The 23,411-nt window shown below is 52.7% G+C and overlaps 1 protein-coding gene across 3 annotated transcripts in view; it reads right to left on the bottom strand.

The window, feature by feature from the left end:
• Positions 1-12,188, bottom strand: part of SLC37A1 (solute carrier family 37 member 1) — a 60,191-nt gene extending 48,003 nt beyond the window's left edge. Inside the window, exons 1-2 of one of the 3 annotated variants that reach the window (XM_087861826.1) lie at positions 11,984-12,188; positions 7,724-7,955 (exon numbers count right to left, since the gene is read on the bottom strand). In XM_087861826.1, the coding sequence (XP_087717952.1) occupies positions 7,724-7,779 (56 nt within the window). In that variant the 5' untranslated portion in view covers positions 7,780-7,955; positions 11,984-12,188. Of the gene's footprint in view, positions 1-7,723; positions 7,956-11,234; positions 11,929-11,983 lie in introns of those variants that run through there. The other 2 variants (XM_045774168.2, XM_087861827.1) reach the window with 2 other exon arrangements.
• Between the last annotated feature and the right edge of the window lie 11,223 nt (positions 12,189-23,411).

Here is a 23,411-nt window from a genome sequence, read left to right as displayed (position 1 = left end):
AGGCAAGGGAAATAAGAACAAAAATAAACTATTGGGACTTCATCAAGATAAAAAGCTCTGGCAGAGCCCAGAAAACAATCAATAAAACTAAAAGGCAACCTACAGAATAGGAGAAGATATATGCAAATGCCATACCCGATAAAGGATTAGTATCCAAAATATATGAAGAGCTTATACAATCAACACCAAACAACAAGCAATCCAATTTAAAAATGGGCAGAAGACACGAACAGGTATTTCTTGAAAGAGGACACACGGATGGCCAACTGACATGTGAAAAGATGCTCAACATCACTCAGCTTCGGGGAAATACAGATCAGAACCACACTGAGATCCCAGCTCACACCCGTCAGCATGGCTAAAATCAACAACACAGGAAACAACAGATGTTGGTGAGGATGTGGGAAAAAAGGAGCCCTCGGGCACTGTTGGTGGGAATGCAAACTGGTGCAGCCACTCTGGAAAACAGGACGGAGGGTCCTCAGAAAGTTAAAAATAAAACTACCCTACATCCAGTATTGGCACTACTGGGTATTCACCCAAAAAATACAAAAACACAAATTCAAAGAGATACATGCACCCCTACAATTATAGCAGCGTTATCTACAGTAGCCAAGATATGGAAGCAGCCCGAGTGTCCACAGCCAAATGAACGGATAAAGAAGATGTGGTGTGTACACACACACACACACACACACACACACACACACACACACACGGAATATTACTCAGCCCTAAAAAAGAATGACATCTTGCCATTGGCAATGACATGGATGGATCTAGAGAGTATTACGCCAAGTGAAATAAGTCAGAGACAAATACCGTATGATCTCACTCATATGTGGAATATAAGAAACAAAACAATAGAGCAAAGGGGAAAAAAAGAGAGAGAGACAAACCAAGAAACAGACTCGTAACACACTGATGGTCACCAGAGGGACAGGGGGCAGGGGACGGGGGAACTTGGTGATGGGGATTAAGGAGGAGTGCAGGCACTTATCATGATCAAAACAAACAATACGTTACAACTATTTTAAATTGTCTTATGCTGTATATTACTCACTCAATCTTATGTCAATTATTAATCCTATTTGCAACATCACCATCATACTATACTTAAAAATTTTGCCACTTTTGCTTTGTGCAAATTGAAACTATTTAAATGTTCATTAAAAAATAACTACAATCAAAGAGAAATTTGGGAGACAGAAGATGAATGCAGAGTTCACAGAGTAGACGGAAACCATTAACTGGTTTGTAGCAGAATTAACTGCAAATTTCTTAGAAGCCTGTAACCCGGGCATTTAAGAACACATCTATTTTTTACTTTTAGCTTCTGTGCAACTTTTTAGAAGGGCACGCAGAAGGCAGGAATATAAATACCTCACTGACCTCCATGAGAAAGTCAGTGACGCGGACATGCTGTGAACAAGGCTGATGACGTAAGAAAGCCTGGCCTGAGGCCCTGCTGCTCTTCCTGGTTTATGCAGTCCAAGAGCAAGACTGAAATGAATCACAGACCAGAGAAAACAAGATACTTGGGCAAGAAGAGAAAAGTTCATTCCAGCCCCAAAGTTTGAACCAGTCTCTAGAGAAGTACTTCTTGGGGAAGAAAACAGGTCAGTGGGAAGAGTATTTGGCAGGAGAGGAGAGCAGGGGCCCCACCAGGAAGGCAAGGCCGGCCTCTCCTTTCAGGAGGCACGGCCCCTAACCCTGAAGAACCAGCCTGTTTGGCCTGCAAAGGCCCGTGACTTTGGGACAGAGTGCCCGCCCGAGTGGACAGTCAGCTACCGCAGAGGTACGGGTGGCAGAAGGGCACGAGCAGGGCTCCCGCTCTGCAGGGACCCTGAGCTGACCCCACCTGGGCACAGGGTTCCTTCTGCAATCTCCACAAGGAGCATGAACAGTGTTCTGGGACTGAGTCAGTCCCAGCACCTCCCATATCAGAGTCTCAGAGAAGAGTCTGGAGCCCTCGAGGATGCTCCATGATACCGGTTCATGGCTGCACGTCAACCAGGAGAAGGTGAATTTCATCGTCCCCCAGCTAAGGATTTTGAGAGAGTGGCTCTACTTCAATGGGCCTTGGGTTCATGCTCTCTAGTCTCTACCCAGACATAAATAGAATATTCTACGTATAAATATTTGATCCTTGTTAAACACATTAACGTATTTATTAAATAGAATAAACAAACCCAGAAATAAAGAGCTCCTCTGTGTGTCCAGATCATGTCTGAAGAGCCCCAGGGGCCCCGATACACCCTGCATTCCTAGATGGTAAAGTCTGTCTAAGGTTATCAGGACATAGCGGCCAACCTGGGCCTGCGGCCTCCACCTCTGGGCTGCCATCCTCCTTCCCTGGGCCTCCACGCTCATTCCCTGGGCTGCTGCTTCCCTCCCTAACGGGCAGCTCTACAGGTCGTTCTCACCAGCGCAGGGCCTAGTGGGATGAAGGAGGTTCCCCTGACTGCCCCTCGCTGGGGGACGCCCCGTGAGCACAGGGGCCACAGAGGGAGCAGTACATGGTTCCAGACGGAACTGAACTTCCCGTGATGAATCAGCCTCTTTGGGGAGGGTAACGGCCTACAGGTTGGCAGGGCCTCTGGGAGAAGCTGTTCCGCGGTCGGGGCAAAGGGTGAACCTACATAGCAAACTGGAATTTTGCTGGAGACAGAATCCACGTCTCTTAAACAGGAAAACCCTATCTGCTATTCAGCTGGCATCGGGGCCCACTCTAGTTCCCCTATTTCTAAATCTGTCCTTTCTCCCTTCATTTCCTCATCCTGCTTATACAGGATTTGGGGAGGAGAAGAGCAAGCAGCCCAGGCTGACTGTCCCCTTCCAGAAGGTCTGACCACAGCGCCGTGTCAGCGCACCTGCCCTGGAGAGTGAGCAGACATTTTACTTTCACGGGTTACCGCGATTACGGGACCAAAATCCTACACAACCTTCCTGATGGCTTTTCCCACTTCTTAATTCATTCTATCCTCATTTTCTGCTTTCCCTTATCCTTTGTGAAGCAGGATTGTGTATGATATTTGTTTTCTATTATCCATTTTGCCCTGGGTTGAATCCTACGTCCCCAAAATTCAAGTCCGTCCAAAAACCTCAGAATGTGACCTTACTTGGAAATTGAGTCCTACGGAGGTAATTAGTTAAGATGAGGCCACACTGAACCCATGCATGACCTCATATCGCATGAGATCCTAAATCCAATGACTGATGTCCTTATAAAGGCAGGGAAGATGCAGGGACAGACAGGGAAGACGGCCATGTGACCGCAGAGGCAGAGCCGAGATAAGGAAGGCCAAGGACTGCCAGCCACCCCCAGAAGCTGGAAGAGGCAGAGGGATCCTTCCTCGGATCCTTCCCCGGAGCCTTCGGAGCCCCGCAGCCCCGCCGACACCTGGGTCTCTGACTTCCAGCCTCTCTTGCGTGCGGGGCTGTTACGGCAGCCTCAGGACACGGATGCAATCCGATACTTGTACTTCTGTTCGGTGTTCCATTAAGGCGTGGGAATATTAAACACGTACAATTACAAGTGGGCTCCCGAACCCTTTCACCCCCCGTGCCGCTAACTGTGTGGTGTTGTCTAGCGTGGCCTTGTTCGCATCCAGCAGCACCACAAAAACAGCATCGGGGCTAAAGCGACATGTCTGGCAAAGCGAAAGCGCATCTCGGCAATGACAGCACAGGACAGGTGTGCACCCGCAGGGCCTCCTCAGACGTGTTCTTGAACACGGCATGTGCTCCCAGATGACTGGCAGCCTGCTTCAGCCTGGGAGAGGCAGAGCACGGTCTCTGTTTCCTCGCTGGAGCGTTATGAATCGGAGTCCCAGCAAACGAGGAGAAACAAATGCCTTGGAGGAGAGTAATGAGCAGCAGGATCTGAGATAGAAATTAGTCCGCAGATGTCCTTAATTTGGGAACGAGGAAACCACACACAGCTACCACGCGAGTCCTTTCCGGAGCATCCGAAAGCAGAGACAGGATGTCGGTGACGTTGGCACTGACCGCCCGGCGAAAGGGCCCTCTGCCGCCGTCCACCGCTCAGGGGAGCGACATGTCTTCCCTCCGTGGAATTAACAGGGAGTCTGTGGGGCCATACTCGGAGCCGACACGGCTCTCCTGTCCCTCCGGTCTCCCCCCAGTGTGTCGTTCTGACCGTCACGAACAGGGCGGCGGCTCTACTTACAGCTGCAGGCACCGGGGGCGGGGCGTCCTGTCTCCCACCTGTGCACACACTCACGGCAGTGCGCACGCGCTCGTTCTTATTTTACTCCACGGGCTAATCCATCGCTAGTGTCATTCACTTTAAATCTCAAGTCCCTCCAGACTCAGCCAGCGAGAGCCCCGTCATGTTTACTTTCTGGTCCGAACTAGTCCCGCTCATCTTACTTTGCCTGCTGCCCCGGTCCTGGCATCGGCCCAGGGTCCAAGGATGCCTGCTCCCTCCGTGGGAGATGGCACCACGGTGCTCACGGCCACGGAGCGCTGCTGTTCCCACGGCCTCTCCGCAGGCAGGGGTAGGGTGCGTGACTCACACGCAACATACACAACACACACATATACACAGCAAGCACACCACGCACACCAAACACACGCGCAGACCCATATGTATCTATGCTCCGCCTTTGTCTCCAGCTCTTCCTGATAACATTATTTCCAAGCCAACAGCACCCGATCCCTTCGGCCCTCCGGCACCCACATCCGCAGCTCGCTCACCAGCAGCGTGGAGTTATCTCCCTTCTGCGGTGTTCCTGACAAAAAAGCGTTAACTGAATCTAATCATGAGGAAATACTAACTAGACACCCAAAACAAGGGATAGTCTACAAAATAAATGGCTTGTGTTCTTCAAAAATGTCAAGGTCACGAAGGACAGAGGAAGGCCAAGAGACAGTTTCAGATTAAAGGAGACTAAACCCACAGGACAACTGAACACAACATGTCATTCTGGATGGGGTCCTGGACCAGGAGACACTGGACAAGACATCACGGGACATCTGACATAACTTCTGGATATGGAGCGTGGATTAGATCATGGTATTATTATATCACGTTCAACTTCTCGATTCTGACTTTCATGCAGTTATAGGAGAACGTCTTATAGGAAATACACACCAACCTATGTAGAAATAAAGGGCATAATGCCTACAACTGACTCTCAAATGATTCAGAAAAAAAGGTGTGTGTGTGTAGATGTCTATAAACACACACACACACACACACACACACACACACAGGGTGGAGGGCAGGATGTGAAGATGTGCCTGCCAGCTGAGCCCCAGCCCCTAGCTAGACTCGCCGCATTCAACAGTCCCTCTCCCCTAGGTTTACTCTTCTCAAGAGTCGACATCCCAGGAGAGAGACCCGTAGCTGACCAGGGTCCTAGCCTGCCTCCTGGGGACGCGGGATAAGGAGAAACGTCATGGGAACAGAGCCTCCGGGGTCTCCGTCGGCTGCCATAATGAACCCCAAAGTCCTGAGACTTACCCATCTACTGAAATAGGGAAACTAAAGGAACCCCATAAAAAAACTATTTTCTCTTTTTCCTGCTTCTAGTTTTGCTAGGACCCACATCCCCGCCTTACACATCTGTTACAGAACAGATAACATCTGTCCTCCTTGTAAATGTCAAGGAGTTAATGATTTCTTTGGAGTCTTCCAGCACAACAGATAACATCTAACGAGTGACTGGACAGAGTCGTCATGAACTTTTCCAAGACCACGACTCACCAAGACCCCTGGCTCCAGGGCATAAGTGACTTACGGAGGACAAATAAACCCTCATCTCTGTTCCCGGATCAATGAGGAGACATGGGCGCCAACCACCGTCAATAAAAACCCCAGGCCCCAGGCAAATACGAGACTCACGCTTCTTTCCTTTCTGAGTCTCCCAAATGCTGTCTGTATCCACACTCTCTCTATATCTTTAATAAACTCTGTTCTTACTTCCTCTCGGTTCGTGTCTGATTGCTATCCTGCGTGGAGCCAACGGCCTTCTTGGCTGGTCCTGCGGGGCCCTCCTCTGGGTCCCAGGACCCAGCCAGACTGCATCAGTCCCACAACTGCACACAAGGGAGGGAAGTCAGGTCCCCAAAGGAAATCGAGGTGTTGTTAGCAAGGGCGATGCCCGGTGGGAGAAAAACACAGCCTTTGAAGGAACGTTAGAGTCAACTCTCTCCCTTTTTAGCAAAGGAAGCTGGGATCTAGGAAGTAAAGGTCAAAGAGCAAGTCTGAGGCAGACGACACTCTGTATCTTTGCTACCCAGAGTGTGGTTATGGACTCAGGGCAGCGCATCTCCTGGGAAACGCGGACTCTCAGGCCCCACCCCAGACCTCCTGAGTAAGCACGTGCATTTTAACAAGTTGGGGGGGGAGCAGGTGTATACTAAAGCCTGAGAAGCCCAGCTCCACCAGCGCCTCAATCTAAGAAAAGAAGGAAGAAAGAAAGGAAGAAAGAAAGAATTTGTGACATACAGGAGTTCCATGGAGTTCTGTGATGTTCTTACAATTTTCTTCTGTGGTTTTGAAAATTGTATCAAAATAAAGTTACAAAACAGACAAGGAAACTGAAGGTAAGCACCCACTAGATGAAAGGTACGTGTCTAAAGCCTGTGGCCAGGTTACTGGTAGACATGAAATGAAATGACAAAGGCTCTGGAAGGGAGGCAGAGGTCTGCGGTCAGCCCTGAGGCCCTGTGGGTGCCCACCAACCAGCAGGGGCCTGAGAAGCAGAAAAAGGTGTGACGGCCACAAGCGGCTGTGGTGAAAGAGATGAAGGGGTCCAGAATACGCCATTATGGCATAGAAAGTATTCTGAGTGGAAGGCATGTGACTTCCTGAAATTTCTCATCTGCCTAAAAGCACAGCCACCTAGAATTCAAGTGTCATAAACCCCGCCCCCGGAGTAACCAGGGGAGATGTCTCCCATCTAGTCCCATTGGGGTCCATTTAACCTGTCCAAAAAGTCATTTGTTTTTCCATACATGCCCTTCTCCTCCTTCTCTTCCCTTATTAAGATGGCATATAAGCCCTTTGAGTCACATTTTCCTGAGACCTCCCCTACATAGCACATCTGTCTTTTGTAGTTTAATTTGTATGCCCTCAAGCCAAGAGCCTAAGAGGATAGAGGAAAACTTATTCCTTCCCAGTAGAGATCAACAGGGAAGAGAAACTTTTGAAAGGGTGGGCTAGAGGACGGCGAGGCTGGCTCTAGACTCTGCCTTTGCCCCCTTCTTTGTCTAAGGGGTATGGGATTCCTGAACCCACTGTAAGAAGGGCTGTCACAGTATGCGAGGTGAGGTTGCTCGCAGAACAGGAAGCGGTGTTCTGCTCTACATCTAACTTGTTTAGATTTCATTTTCTCTCAGCCGAGTTCTGCCCCCGGTAAGACATTCACTGGGCTCAGAGTTCACACTTATTTCCCCCACAGCCATTTTATAATCCTGCCGGTAGCCCGTGGTCGTTTTTCTGTGGACACCGTGATTATTACAGAAACTATAGAAGACTATGAAGGAGTCTGAACAGTAGCTGTCACTGTCAGAACCAAAGACGGAGGACACCTTAGCAACATTCCTGGTCACAGTTTGCACCACCGATAAGCCACTCAACAGTCACACGGGGAGGCCAGGCACCCACGAGCATTTTATAATGACGCCGGCTATGCGAGGGCCCGTGCCTCCACGCAGCACCAGGCCAGAGCACTGATGTGCCAGCACTCACCACTGATCCCGGGAGAATGAGATGATGAGGCGAATGCCGGGGGGGAGTGGAGCCATTTACGCCCGCTGACCACGGAGTTCTGGTCACAAGAGAGGATGCTTCATGCATAGATTATGAACCCCGGCTCCAAGTATTTCTCTCCGGTCCCTGCAGCTCCCGTGGACTGGCAGGTGCGTCGAGGTGTCCTGCTGGGTCTCGCTTGCCCTCTTCCTTCGGGCAGAGGCTCGGCTCTCTACAAGGAGAATGAGGAGTGGAAAAGTCAGGGGTCCCAACAGGCACTGTGGGAGTCCCTGGCCGAAGTAACTTCCGGTGTGGGCGTCAGCCAGCCCAGAGCAAAGCTGGACTGCCAGCTCGACAGGGAGCTCCCCCCACCGTGAGAGCTACCAGCTGGAGGTAGAGCGTCTGCCCTCGGGGACAGCTTGTGTGAAGATCGCAGACAGGAATTCCACGTGGTGTTCTGATGGTGAACAGAGAGACCCAGAGCCCCTCTCCATCTGGGAGACACCTACAGAACCTCCCATTCACTCTGAACCACAGCACCCTGCGGAACTGATATTAATACTCACGGGAAACCAGTGTGTGCCCAATGGTTCCACCATGTGCTCAATCACCGGAGCATGCCAGGGAACGGGACACGCTTGACTCCACCCCTGGGGACCAGGCTACGTCCCAGCCACACCAACAGAGAGGCACACAGGCCTGGGGAAGATGGCGGGTCATCAAGCCAATCATTTCACTGCGGCCTTCCAACTGAACTGAAACGCATCCGATGCTGTGGGAGGAACCTGTGTATCTGCCCCATCTCCGTGGTCCCCTCCGAGGTCATGCAAAATGACCCCATTCTGAAGTCAGGGCCCGAAGGCAGAGCAAGATGGAAAGGAATGGGCAGGGAGGCCTGAGAGCTGATGGTGACGCCCAGCGCGCCAGGCAGGCCTGGTCTCCTGTCCCACAGCCAACCTCACGATGTGTTATTTTTCAGTCTGTCCTCGATGCTTAGAAACAAGGAATCTTTTGGACCAACGCATCAGATGACACGGGACCCGGGGCCTGCAGGAGCATGGCTTGCTCTGTCTTAGCACTCACTGAAAATTCACCAGTTACATGATTTTTTATTAAAAAAATCTACTTTTGAGTAAATATTCATCTCCATTTAAAGCTGCTGAAATTTATTTAATGTCTTCAAAGAACTTCTTTGGGGTTACAGACAAGCAAGCAAATAGCTCTGCTGGAAGGCTCCAGCTAAACTCCTAAGAGCCTGGGCACCCCCCCACCCCCATTCCAGCCCTCGCCCCTCCACACACCGCACCTCCTTCAAGGATCTCCCTGCAGGCATTTAGCAAAATCATTCAGAATCCTTGCTGTGTTTTCATCCCAGGACCCCTGCCCCCGCCCCTGCATCTCTCTCAGGGAGGCAGTGGAGAGGCTGTGTGTCTGCTCCAGCCAGACTACACCTTCGCCAGCCGGCCCACTGCCCACCCCACGCCTACTTGCCGCCCCTGACCTTGGGCTGGGTAATCCCACCTTCCCGGCTAAAAACTGGGGATGATGGCACCTACATGTTAGGGTTCTGATGGAGAAGAAAGGAGATCATCCATGGAAAGCGCTTAGCACTGGGCTTGGTGCGCAGAAGACGCTCGCTAAAAAGCAGCTAGTGTGACTGCAAATCCAGGAGAGGGAGCCAGGCCTGCAGGGGGCCGCCCCATCCCCCCATCCTCGGGACTTAGGTGCAAACTTGGCACAGAGCAAGTGCTGCAGAGATGTGTTAAACCGATCTCCACAAATGCTTCAAAGCTGTTTTTGCTCAAAATCTAAAGAATATTTTACTAAAATTCCGCTTAAAGTCAGTGGGCTCCTGTTTGGGCCTCAATCTACTTTGAGAAACAATTTTGTGACGATGACTTCAGAGTAAAGGATGTAAGTTTTACAGTGCCTGAAAATGGATGGACGGAGTCTACCTTCTTCCCCTGTCCAAACACTGCTTCTCTAGGTGTGGCTCGGCTAGTCTATTGTCATCTGAATCAATCAATCAGTAAACCTCAATTCTGGTAAAACCTGTAATTAAAAAAAAAAAAAAAAACAACCCAAAAACAAACTAGAAGGCTCTGGAAATCAGCAGGGGAAGAAAATCTCAACTTCTTTTTAAAACAATTGCAGGGTCTTCCCCTGTGAATTGGGTGAAAGCAAGTGCTAGAATTCTCATAGAAGTGCAGTTAAGCTGCGCAAAGGTAGTGATTTTACATGTGGGATGTGAAGAGCTCAATTTAATGAGGCTCCAGGGCCCGGGCAGTGGCCCCTGAGAAGCACGGATTGCATGGAGAGCCCGTGGAGCCCTGTGAGGCCCGCTGTGAGGCAAGGCACTCCCTTCCGATGAGGACAGGCAGCTTGCCCAGCAGGCTGGACATCAGGCAAATTCAGGTCCAGAAGCTCTCAGCTCCGTCCTCCCTCTCTTCCTCCTCTGGAGAGCACAGGGGAACGAGGTGGGGCCCTTGCCTGACACCCTGTGTTGGGCACACAGCCCAATTACATACAACGAAGACATACTTTTTCCCCTAGTCACTCTTTATAGGTGCTCCTGGAGCTCACCACTCCCAGAGAGAAGTCACAATACCCAGTGTCATTCTGCCATCAGACAGGGATTCAGCTCCCCCTCCCCAGCAGCTCAGTCAAAATCTGCAACAGGTACATTTTACACCCATCTTCTGAAAGAGCCCAAGCCGGGCACTAGACGAGGAATGACCCGAGGCAAACACGCATTCCCGAGCCGCGCTCTCTGGCCGTGCTCGGGTGACCTGGCCGCCCGGAGCGGTCCACAGGCTCCTACGACAAGAATAAGACTGAAAAGAAAGTCATGGCACGAGTAACTCTGAAAGGGCCTTCCCAGAACGGAGCCCTGCTTTAAATCATCTCAGCAGCCCCGTGTGGAGTTTAAATCACCTACTTAAAGACAGAGTTTTTAAAGTGGATCTTATTTTAAGGCAAAGATGGGTGGGAGATGCATGTCCCCCCCCCAAAATTTTTTTCTTTTTTCTGGAAAGAGAGAGAGAGAAGAGAAGGAGGGGAGGGAGAATGAATACAACCTCCTTTCCAGAGAAAATACTTCCTACGGTTTGCACTTTAAAGACTGTATTCCATATTAAACATTACTGACAGTGACCACTATCTTTTTCCTGTGGTTTCAACACAAAAAGGACAGTGCACCACTGTTGTCTCCCCTCCCTCCCCCAACACACTGAACGTCCAAGGTGATGCACAAAATAGACCCTGCAGATGGGGTCCAAGGCTACATGGTGAGACGCTGAAGGTCTGGAGTCTTGACCTACAGGAAGACCAAGGAAGGACCCTGAGAGAATACCTAACACAGTTACCAACTCAAAACAACTTCCCACAATTTCTGGTCCCAGGCAGGGGGCACCTTCCCGGCAGCCAGCTGCCAGCTGCCAGCTGCCAGCTCCCAGCCCCAGGAGAGGGAAGGAGAGGCAGGCTCCGGAATTCCACCTTTAGAAATGCAAACCTGGGGGCTGGCTTTCCAGAGTCCTCCGTTCAAATGCAAATCCGGACGGGCCGAGGGGTCACCCGGTCACCAGGAGCGGCCGCGTGGCTGCTAGGGCGGGGAGCGCCGGAAGGTGGGGGAAAGAGGGAAAAAGAGGCCGCTGGTTGGAGGTCGGCAGGTGAGGGGACTTTCCAGCGCTTTCCTACCGATCCACAAGGACGCTGTCACTCGTGTTGGCCGGGAGGCTCACGAGCTCCGGGAACCAGCTGCTCAACAGACAAACAGCCCAGAGGCCCAGAGCGCCAGCGCCCCGAGTCTCCCGAACGGCTTTCAGCGCCGACTCCTCCCCGGCGGCCGGTCCCCGGGGGAGGCGGGCTCGGCGGCACGCCCACGTCCTCGGCGCGCGGCGGCCAGTGCGCGGGGCTCCTCCCGCGGGTCCCCGGACCCCCGCTGTCACCGCGGCCGCGGCAGGGTGGGGAGGGGCGCCCGCAGGAACGCTCAGCTCGTCCCTGATTCCACTCGTCCGGAATCCCCGCGCCGCTGGGGTCCCTCCGGAGGCAAGGCAGGAGTCGAGACGCCCCGGCCCAGGCCAAGGCCAAGCACAAAGGCCGGCGGGGCGGGGGACGGCCGGAGCGCAGGGACCCGCCCCGCCGCGGCAGGTGCTGCGCGGCCGCAAAGCCGGAGGCCGGCGGCCCGGCGAGTGCAGGCAGTGCGGAGCGTCCCCGCGTCGCTCTCCCCGCCCTGTCCCTGTCTCCGTCCCCGCGCCTCACCTGGCCGCGGCCCGAGCCGGCCGCCGCGGGCGCTTCCTGCTCGCGACTTCCTGGGGCGGCGCGCGGAGGCCCCGCCGGCCCCGCTGCCCCTTTCACTTTGCTGCGGCCCGCGGGGCGCCGGGGCCCGGGCGGCGGCGGCGGGCGGCTCGGCCCTCCCCCTCCGGCTCATTACCCCTTCTGCGATCCTCTCCGTCCTCCCCCGATCCTCCCCCGGCCCCTGGGCGCGCCCAGGATCCCAAACAGCCCCGGGGGCGCCCCCACGCGAGTGGCGCCCGGCTGCTGGGGCCCCCAGGCCGCCCCCCGCCCCAGCTCGGCATTTTGGCGGCCGGCTTGTGTCATTGCACCTGCCGGCTGGCTCGGCGGGTGCTTACTGGCTTGTTCTCCACTGGCCAACAGGGAGCTCCCCCTGGGCCCTTAGTCCTCAAGGTAGGTCTTACCAACACGCAACGAAGCGACGCGCGCCCTTGGAAGGCCCAGCGCTGAAGAGGGTGTTCCTTGGACTACTTGCCTTTATTCCCACAGCCCCTTCCCAAGAGTCAGAATCATAAAGCTAGCCTTCTACTAAGTGAAAAGTGGCCCACGGGTAGGCTCTATTGACCCTTCTTTAATCACAACTGAATGTGCATGACACGCAGCTCAGATGCTTAGACTGGAAAAGCCCAGCCTGGCTCTGGTCACCTGTGTCCATGGCTTCTCGCTGGTCCCCTCACAGACAGTTCCCGTTGCATCCCAGAACAACTGTTCTCTGAATCCCACTCTCATTTCGGGCCCACAGTTGACCCTGGGCAGCCCCCACAAGGGTCCGATTATATTCCTACAGGCACCCACAGTAGACAGCATCCTACCTGGGCCCAGGTGCCCAGCTCCCAGAACAGAACCTCCCAGGAAGAGCAAAGTGAAGCAGAAAACAAACACATTTTGCAGATGAAATTCCAGGAAGGAGGCTGCCCCTGGTTAAAAACAGTGCTTATGGCTAAAAGCAATCCAAGGCCTCGCTGTAAAAGCCCAGAGGTCTGTAGGGGCAGCGGGTCTGGGCACAGCGGCCTGCCCCTCCCAACATCTCCCTCAGGCCAGCCTGGAGAAGGTTTCCTCCTCTCCTGCCAGGCCTCACGGTTTCCCCTGGGGCCCTGTTTTGTTTCTAGAACATTCTGCCATCCTTTTCTGTTGGCTGAGTTGTGTAAAATGCACCACTTCTCTGGCTTTTTTTTTTTTTTTTTGAGAGTGTGGTGTGGGGGGTGGAGGGGTGGAGCAGAAGGACAGAGAGTATTCCAAGCAGATGCTATGCGGGGGGGGGGGGGGGGGGGCTCTGTCCCAGGACCCTGAGATCATGACCTGAGCTGAAATCAAGAGTCGAATACTTAATGACTGAGCCATGCAAATGCCCCCTTCGGCTTTTGAAAGGCATTCTCCATGCAGAAAGGAAACCTGCCAGCCTCAGGGGGCCCCCAAGGTTTCAGCCACAGGACACCTGCTGGGCCCCGTCCTCTGGGAAGTGAGATGGCCCCAGGCGTCTCAACTTCTTTCTCCCTTTGGCAGGGTGTCTGCGGGCCAGTTCCTTCTCCCTTTCCTGACTCTCCATTCTTGGTGATCCCCAAACCAGCCCAGTCTGGCTCCCATCTCTCCCCAGACCACCCCTCTGGAGCTCCCACGGGTTCCACTCAGGGTTCCTACTCTCTCGCTGAAAGTGTGCTCTGCCTCCCCCATCAGCCTCTTCCTCAGACACCCACTCTCCCACCCGCCTCAAACTGCCCTCCTAAAGCAGCTGGGATCCTGTCATTCCTGATGAAACCCCTCACGGTGCCCCTTTGTCCCTCAGGAACAAGACCTGGTCCCTTAGCTTCCCACAAGGCCTGACCCCGCTCCTGCAGCTTCCTGCCCCAGCTTGGGGACAGCACTGTCGCCTCCAGGAGGCGTGTTTCTCACATACTGACGGGTCTGCCCTGCCGGCCGGCCTCAGCCTTTCCTCCTGGATTCAAATCTCTCTGTCCCTCAGGCAGCCTGTGCGGCATTTCCTGGGGCCATAGAAACCAGTTTATCCTGACTTTTCGCAGTGACTTGGTACCAGTTCTTTCTAAATCTAGTTGGAGAGACCCTCAGAGTCATGCCCTGACTCAGAAGGCAGCAGTCCCTGTCCGCAAGGTGTCTCAGAGAAAATGTGAATTGCGTGGCATACTTTGGAAAACCTGAGGGGGCCAAGATGGTCTACAGAATATTTGCCGAAAATATTAATCTTTTAATTTTAAACAGATTAAAATATTAATCTTTAATAAAATATTAATCTTTTATATGATTATAAAAACACCTAAAAATGTAGTATGGGGAATAATAAATTTGTATAAAACGTCCAAATAAAACAGTTCACACTTTGAAATGAGAACCTATGATTGCTTCGATGAATATTCCAGGTTTTATGGTTAAGACAGCTGCAAGCAAGCTCAGAAGAGAGGGGACAGCTGGGACGTCTTCACTGAGACACTTTTCTCTGTGCAACTAGGTAACTTTTTAAACATTTTAAAAAAGATTTTATTTATTAATTTATTTGCGCGAGAGCGAGCGCAGGGAGGGGCATGGGGAGAAGGACAGAGGAAATCAGAAGCAGATTCCCCATTGAGAAGTGACCCCCACAAGGGGCTCGATCTCACCACCCTGAGATCACGACCTGAGCAGAAATCAAGAGTTGGACACTTACCAGACTGAGCCTCCCAGGTGCCCTAAGTAACTTTAAAACCATTTTTTACAATCACAAATTTTACAACGGTTGAAATTATAAAGAATCTAACAGCTCCTTCTTTTCTTTCATTGACACGTAATATGGCGATTTCTTAGGAGAACAGAATGAATTGCAATCCAGCTGAACTTTTCCAATCCAGTGTTTCAAGGTCAGGACACGGTGTGCTCGGCCAGGGATGGTGAGCCCTCGGGTGGCCACGGACACAGCCCAGGGCCAGGGTTCCAGATGGATGAACCCAAGGGGGCCAGGCGTGGGGCTGTCCGCTGAACACCCCTGGCCTGGTTGGGTCTCTGCTTTAACCCGAAACGCCCATGCTTGCTTTGACTGTGTTGATGTTATTTCAGTAAAAGAGGAACAGACCAAATGAGAGGTGCTTTCGTTCTTACGCACCAGGTGTCTGCTGCCCACGGGGGCCAGCCCTGCGCCAGGCACCGAGGCCTCGGTGACAAGAGGCTTTGACTTTGAAAAGTTCAGAGAGCAAAAGGCGTGTGGCAAGAATCAGCCGGTCCCCTCAACGGGAGACTCACGTGAGCGTGAGGAAGGGGCTCGTCTTCGCGTGTCAGGGCTGCGGTAACAAAGGGCCTCTAGCCAGGCAGCTTCGAACCACGCCAGTGTACGGTCTCCCAGTCATGGAGGCCGGAAGTCCGGGACCAAGGTGTTGGCCGGGCCGCGCTCCCCCCAAAGGCTCCATGGGAGGGCCTGTGTCAGGCCTTTCTCCCAGCTGCCGGTGCTGCTGTCCATCCTTGGGTGTTTGTTAGCTCAGAGATGCGCGCCTGCAATCTGTCATCACTCTGTGTCTCCCGCGGGTCTGCGTTCACTTCCCTCCGTGTGTCTGTGTCTCCCCTCTTACAAGGACACCGGTCATACTGGATGGGGGGCACACCCGACTCCAACACGACCTTGGCTTAACCACCTCTGCGATTGCCCTAGTCCCAAATAAAGTCACGTTCTGTGGTACTGGGAAGGACAAGAATTTGTGGGGCCGGGGGGGCACCCGCCTGGCACAGGGCCACCACAGAAGTTCCAGCAGGGCACGGGCTAGGGAGTCTATGAGGGAATGCACCCTCAGGCCAGCATCAGGAGGCTGCTGGCACGCTGGGCCAGGGAAGCGAGCAGCTGCCGGGACTCGGGGAGCTGGGGCTGCGGCCAGAGCTGCCAGACAGGAGGGGGCTTGGGAGGGGATGTAGCTGCTGTCAGGGGGTGGCCTGGCAGGGAAGGAGCAGGGAGCAGACAGTCCGACCTCTCAAGTCCCACTCTCCCATTGACCCAAGCCAAGAGGGAGGTAGAGGCAAGGAAACCCCACTGCCACGACACAGCTCCAGGAGGCAAAGACAGATGTGATTTCCATCCCCCTGCCCTCAAAGAGCATCCAGTTAGGGAATACGTCACACAGGTAACCAGCAATCACAACATGGTTACACGTTACGGCCGCGGACACACCGGGTGCAAAGGAGGGTCACCTGATCTAGACTAGCCGGTCACAGGAAGTAACATCTCAGGAGCGTACAAGGGGTTGGCCAAGAGCATGGGCAGAGAAGGGACATGGTCCATGCAGAGGGAACCCAGCAGCACGAAAACCTGGGAAGCAAGGCAGCAGGCTGGTCAAGGAACAGTGATGGCCCAAGATTATGATTGCTGGGGAGCATGGGTTGGAGAAAGGTCTAGAAGGCAGGGAGAGAAGAGAGCCAGGGCTGTCCCACAGGTGTTAGCCTTGGGCAGCTAAGTGAATGGTAGAGTCTTCGTGGAGAGAGGGACATGGAACATACAGACTTAGGGGGCAGGTGGGAGAGGAATTTATTTGTACTTGTTGACCATTTGGTTCCCAGGGGACTTCTCAGTGGAGATGCTGATGGGGGCTGGAGGTGTGGCTTTAGAGTCTCTGGAAGAATCTTAAGCTGGTGAGGGAGGCCAGGTATGGACAGCAATGGACAGCAGGGGAGTAGAAGCTTGCCCAGGCAGGAGGCCGAGACTGAACCTAGGGGTGCCAACATTAAGGGCCAGGCAAAGAGGAGAGGCTGGAAGCCGTGGATAGAGTAGTAAGAAAGGCCAGAAGAGGGTGATGTCCAAGGGCCCAAGGAAGGCAGTTTCCAGAAGGGGGTGGGGGGGCTGCTGTAGAGTCAGATTCTGTACACAAGTCAGGGTTTACAAGCTTTGCCCACAAGTGGGGGATTGAACCTTCCATTGGCAGGGGGAACCACTTTGGGGCAGGACTGAGTGGGGAGTGAAGAGGAGGAGGCAGCATAAAGCAGACAACCATTTCAGGAAGGTTGGCTGTGCCTGGGGAGGAGAGAAGGGTCCAAAGCTGGAGAGGGACCCAGGGAGGATGAAGGATGTTCTGAATGTCTGGACATTTTCGAGCACATGTGGAAGTTGAGAGAACACTAGAATGAAGCCCCAGCTGCCCCTCACTCAATTTCATCAACTACCAATACGCAGCCAGTCACGCTTCTTCCTTGTTCAACCCCTCCCTGCCCAGCAGTATTTTGCAGCAAGTCCAGACATCGTAGCCTGCCATCTGTAAACTTTCAGCTTGCATCTCTAAAAGATAAGGTTTCAAACATCACCACGACCCAGTGGTCGTGACTCCCCCAAGCACGGATAATCCCTTAACAGCATCAGATACCCAGCCTGTGCTCTCAGTGTCCCTGCCGGTCCTACAACGTTCTCGCCCTCTAGTTGGTTTGTTTTTAAATGGGGATCCAAGCAGACGGCGCCCGTATTGCCCTGATATGCCCCCCGGGCCTCCTCATCTGGAGATTTGCCCTGTGCCTCTCTGGGCCCTGACACTTTGTTCCCGTGGTTGCAGAGGCCAGGCCATTTGTCCTGCAGTGTCCTACACTCTGCGTGGTGCTGGCTCCATCTCTGAGATGTGATCGAACACGTTCTTTTGCCCGCCGCCCTTCCTGAACTTGGCAGGGAGATCTTGAGGTGTGGTCTGGTTCGGGCAATGAGGAGCATGACATGGGTGACTGTCGACGTTCCCTAAGTCCATCCTTCACTCAAAGTCAGAATCACAGAAGTCGGGAAGGGACATCACAGAAGTCCTGTCCTAGACCCATGAGTTCTCTTTATCTGTAGCACACTTCCACAGAGATGGACTTGCCCTCCTCAGTGACTTGCTGGCTCTAAGGCGTGGTCGGTGTAGGAAAGGCAGAATAAAGGCGGGATTCCTTCCTTTCTCTGCCACTTGTCAAAATAATGACTTGGTTTTCTAGCACCCAAAAGTTATCAGTTTCCTTTCGTGTTGTTTTGCCTTTTTTGCACTCATCTCATTTGCCCATCTTGGCCGTGGTGGGAGCCTCTTCTTTTTTTTTTTTTTCTTTAAGATTTTAAAAATTTATTTGGAGAGAGAGAGCAGGGGGCGGGGCAGAGGGAGAGCGAGAATCCTAAGCAGACTCTGCATTGAGCACAGAGCCTCATGTGGGGCTCGATCTCACGACCCTGAGATCCTGATCTGATACCAAGAGTCAGCTGCTCAACAGGACTGCAACCCCCCAGGCACCCCTGGAAGTCTCCTCTTACTGGCTCCTGAGTCCTTCTGCCATGACCCGGTCCATTGATAACGTCCTTGCTTTCCAGTGTGACACGATGTTCTGAGCTCCAGAGGCAGAAGGAATCCAAACCACGTGAGGAGAAATGAGTCCCGGGATGGAGAAGGGACAATGGAAAAGGACAGATGTAGACAGAGGTCAGTCTGCAGGCAGGCAGGCAGGCATGAGCTGGAGTTCTCATCTGCGTTCCCTTGTTCAGAAGGTAAAGTCAGTTGCTGCAAGGGACGAGCCCGGAGGTAGCCTCTGGCGTTGGAGGAAAATCAAGAGGATTTAAAGGAACCTGCAGCGAACACTGCCTAGCGGGCAGCAGGTAGGTGCTACCGGCCACGAGAAGGAGAGTAATGAGAGCATGAGTTTCTATTGGTGCCAATCTGTGTGTGCGATGGAATGAGTGTGTCTGTGGCCCGAGTGACACTGAGAGAGGACAAAGGTGGGCAGCTCCAACCTGAAGGGTCAGCTTTTGCCACCCCCCCCCCCCCAATTTCCAGGGAGGAGTCACTCCTTTCCCCTGGCGTTGAGAAAAGGGTGGTTCTGGAAGGTTCGGTCTTTCCTGAGAAAGAACCACAAAGCATGAGACCCTACTGTGTGCAGAAGAAGTCCTGTGCTAGGATCTGGGTTGCAACAAGAAGTAAGGTTTAAAGCAAGGACCCTCTGTCTGCGAGGGAACTGGGAGGCGAGGCCCGGGCGCATCCGGGAAAGGAGCAGACAACCCCGGGGAGGGCCTCTGTGGAGGGACCTTTGGCGAGTCTGGACTTCGGAGCTCAAGAGAACACCGCAAGCTTAGAAAGCATAGAAGCATTGAACAGTACTAGAGAGGGAGGGAAAAGCAAAATCAGAAGCTGCTTACTTAACGTGGAGTAGCTTCACTTCCTCTCCACTCATCAAAAAGTCGGACTTCCAGCAGTATGGGGCGCTAACGGGCGAGCAAGCTGATTATTAACGTTGCTGGTAAAAAGCAGAACAGACGGCCTCCCACTGTTAAGCACACCCTGCAGGCCACCTTCACCGTGTGCATGGTGGGGGGGCAGAAGCCTCGCTGTGCCCCCCCACCCCCCCGCCGAGCGCCAGCTGTCCTACCGTGGCTTCCTGCAGCGGATGTGAGGGTGACGGAGATCACGTGCTGGGATGTGGGCTCCACGAGGGCAGGGATTTTTTTACCCGTTTGTCCATCAGTGAGTCCTTACCTCCTAGCATCTAGCCTGACACACGGGAGACACTCAGAAACCCTTGCTGCTGAGGGGCTGCTCCCAAGTGTGGGGGAGTGGGGGGTGGGGGGTGGTGTTACTCTGAATACTAAGGATTCGGACATGCCCTGGGGCTGGGGGAGGAGGGAACTAGCCACAAAGTCCCTTTCAGTGTGTGGGTGATCTGCCATTTTCTTCTAAGAATGGAGGCTGATTTCCTGCCTCCTCTCTTTACTGTAAGTCCCATTAAGGCTTGGTTATGTGGCATAAAGCTCACGGAAGTCTGAAACCCAGATCTGCCTACAAAGTTCCTGTGGGTCACGTGGCAGCCGTCTTCCTGCATCTGTGAGGGGACGTGTCCTGCCACGTTGGGGACGGGGACCAGAGTGGCCTGGCCGCCCGGGGCCGCAGTCTCCCTGTAGGGGTGCTGCCTGCCGTCCTTGCTGCGCCCAACAGCACCCACTAGATGGGTCACCTTGGAACGTTCCTGCACCTCTTTACGCCTCAGTGTCTTCTCTAATGTAGGGTCACTGAGCACTTGGCTCTGGAAGACACCGTGCCTGTTACAACGAGGAACAGGACAGATGCCGTTCTCAGGGAGCTCGCCATCTAGTCCGTATGAAACTACAGTGAGCCTCAAGCCACAAAACCCCCAAGTCGCCCCAAGTCCTTAAACATGCTATAAAATTTCTAGTTACAACAACATAAAAAGTCTTTTAGAAAAAAAATTATGTATTTTTTTGATATTGTAACTTCTGTGACCCCAACGATATTTTGAACGTAGTAAGAACGAAGCAGAGGAGCGCCCTGGTGAATGAAGTTCTAACTGAGCTTGCTTAATACATGGGGATTTTTACATTTCCGTTCTTGTTCGTCGGGGGAACTTGGAGGGTCCCGACACGGAGGCCCTGCCCCCAGTGCCAGAAATAAGCAGCCCTGAGCTCACGAGCTGCCACAATGCCCGGAGCCGGCAGCCAGGCGCCCAGCGTGGCCAACGTGGATCCCAGCCCGGTTGTCAGGGCCAAGTTGTAGCGTTCAGCGGGCACGGATGCCAGTCCTAGGAAAGCTTAAACTACCAGCCCCATTTGAAATCTTCCTGGCTCTCCTCTTTGTGAAGGGGGAGGGAAAAGATCTCTGCCGCTCTCCTGACCACTGTATTTGGTGCACAACTGCTTGGAGGCTTGCCCTATCAGCTGCATCGCTGAAAGCCAGGCCCGGGGAGGAGAGAAAGATGTACAAACAAGCGGGGTTACCAGCGCCATAAGCAGAGGACAGGCTATTGCCCGGAGCTGAGCAAGTGCTTTTGGGGGTCATCCCAGAGGAGGGATGAATCAGGTACCAGAAAAGTGAAATGGTATTTTCTTACTAACATAAAGGAGTATAACCTCCTTAAGTAATGCTCCCTACCTCCTTCAAATCTGTATTAAACAGTTCCATTCATTCTTTTATCAAACCTCAATTGAGTCAAGATAATTGTGACGTATCCTCTAGGTGAAATATTGTTCCCAGACTTCTGAAGGTCTGAGGTGTTGACCATGTAATAGCACGCGATAATGACAGGTGACAAATGAAACCATTCCAATTAAGTACAAGTATATATGCATTTTAAAAGCCTGGAAGGGCTGCCAGTAAGCGGCTGTCCCAGGGAGGTGAGGGTTACTGGTCAGTTTTACTTTCTTCTTTGTACTTCACTGCATCTTACCAATTTTGCCAAAAGCACTCAGTAATTTTTAATAGTGTGAGCCCTGACTCCGTGTCAGGCTCTGTGCTTAGACTGCGGGGCCAGGGCCCTGGGGCGTGGAGGGAGGCTGACCTGGAAACCCAAGTCTCCAGCGTGCCAGGTCTGCAACAGAAGCCGAGAGAAGGGGAGGTCCCCAGGGCCTCGAAGCAGGTACGAAAGCGTCCCCAAGGAGGTTACATCTGGGTGAAGCGTTCAAGGTGAAGAACTGTTCACCAGGTAGGGAAACTCGAGAATCGCGTTTCAGAAAGACAGAACAGCATTCGCTGATCTAGGAGGGCGTGCTGTAGCAAAGTGGTCTAAATAATTACAACGAGTTAACGTAGGCGAAGAGTAAGCCTGTGGGGAAAAGTGCTCGTCCTCACAAACAATCCAGGAAATACAAAGTAAAGGCACCCTGAGAGGCCAGGTCCGCCCACCAAATCAGCCAAGAAGAACAATGACTTACAGCAGGCGAGGGATCCTCGAGCATCCGTCACTGCGCGGGACATCGGCACGGGACCCGCCATTCTAGGAGGCAACACGGGGTAGTAAGCGGTTAGTCTCCCTGCCCCTCCTACTGGCCCAGGAACCCTCCACGCCTACAAGGCTGAATTCTGCACAGGTGGATTTGAGGTGTGGACAGAGCTCTTTGCACTCAGCTGTTCACAGTGATTCTATTCATCTCTTCATTTGTGTCTTCATTTCGGGGAGTGGGTTCATGGGGGTTCCTCGCATTTCTAGGCTGCATCCCTGACACACGAGCACACGCATTCTTCTGTACGGATCAAGCAGTATGTGGTCAGTGATTTAAAAACCCGAGTTAAGTATACACATTTCGTTTCTATAGCACGTGGCCTTTCTAGAACATTTCATCCTCGTGATCTCATTCACTCATGACCTTCCTCCAAGTTGGGCAGGGCAAGCCTTATTCTGGGAAAAGTCACTTGGCTTGCCGGCGCCTCCCCTGCACCTGCCTCGGAGAACCTGATGCACCCTTAGGCCCTGGAAGGTGCAGCCCCTTGGACCTTGGCACCTTCCTCTACCGCCCCTGGCCACCGCAAGGTCGTCTGTAGCATCAGAGCAGAACCAGCCTTACATACCCACTATGGGGAAGAATGACGTCCATTTTAGCATAATGGATCGAGAGGAAGCCACAGAGGATCAGAGTTTTGGTAATTTTTTTAACAGCATGAGTTAATGCTGAATTTGTCCCAAATGGGTCTATAAATTTTTCTCATTTCCTCGAAGCCCCCTAATACACAACCCAGGGGCTCAGCACATACTCGGCTACAATTACTTAACTGATGTATTGAGAGAGCCCCTGGAAAATAGAATCTAAGAAGAATAAAAAAAACAGGATCATAAACCAGATGAAAAAAGAAATTAAAAAATTGATATGTTCTCCTTTTTTCTCTTTTCCAAGTGTTGCATAAATTACGGTTCTGTTGCAAAATGATATCTAACATGCAATTTGATGAGCATGTGTTGATTAACACTTGCTCTGTGCTGTGTGGTGAGAGAGGGGAGCCCGGATGAGCTGCAGGCGCTCCCCTGAGCTGCTGTGTAATATCAAATGCTAGCCTGCCCCATTTCCAGACATCTCGTCTCCGCCCCGCCGACTCCGCTAAGCTCTCTGCCCCACTGGTCACACCGCATCACTGCATGGGTTCACTTCCGGGGTGGACGAGAATGCGTGTTTGTGTCTTAATGACAGCATCTTGACATCCTTCCATTAAACCACATAATTCAGGTAGGTGTGTGTGGCTGGTTGTTTCCTCTTTCTTGGCTGCCATGTGCACGAGAGGCTTAACTTCAGCCTGCTCACTTCGAACGGCAAGGAACTGCCGTCTCTTCCTGCCCTCGTGGACGTTGGCGCTAACGAATACAAGTCTTCGTCACAGACTGACTTCTGATCGTCTCGAGCAATGACCTGGCTGAACGTCTTTGGCAGTTTGATCCTCTTCAGGAAGAAATGACGATTGAAAATAATGAAGCTAAACTGGAGTTGAAAGTCCCCGAAGACCTACTGATAGAAGATGCCTCACTGACTACATGAGCCAGACACAGTTTAACTGTGAATAGCTTAGACCTGCCTGCACTGTGCGCTCGGCACTGTGCTAGGCTCACCATACACATTTCACGTAGACAGCACAACAGCCCTCGGAGAGCAGTGACCACATCTCCATTTTAAAGATGGGCAAACAGACTTCAGAAAGTAGAAAACAGGGCTAGGATTCCAGCC

Source organism: Ursus americanus, chromosome 4, assembly GCF_024610735.1.
Source record: "Ursus americanus isolate L20-20 chromosome 4, mUrsAme1.1.p, whole genome shotgun sequence".
NCBI classification, from domain to species: Eukaryota; Metazoa; Chordata; class Mammalia; order Carnivora; family Ursidae; genus Ursus; species Ursus americanus.
This window is presented reverse-complemented; position numbering and strand designations above follow the sequence as displayed.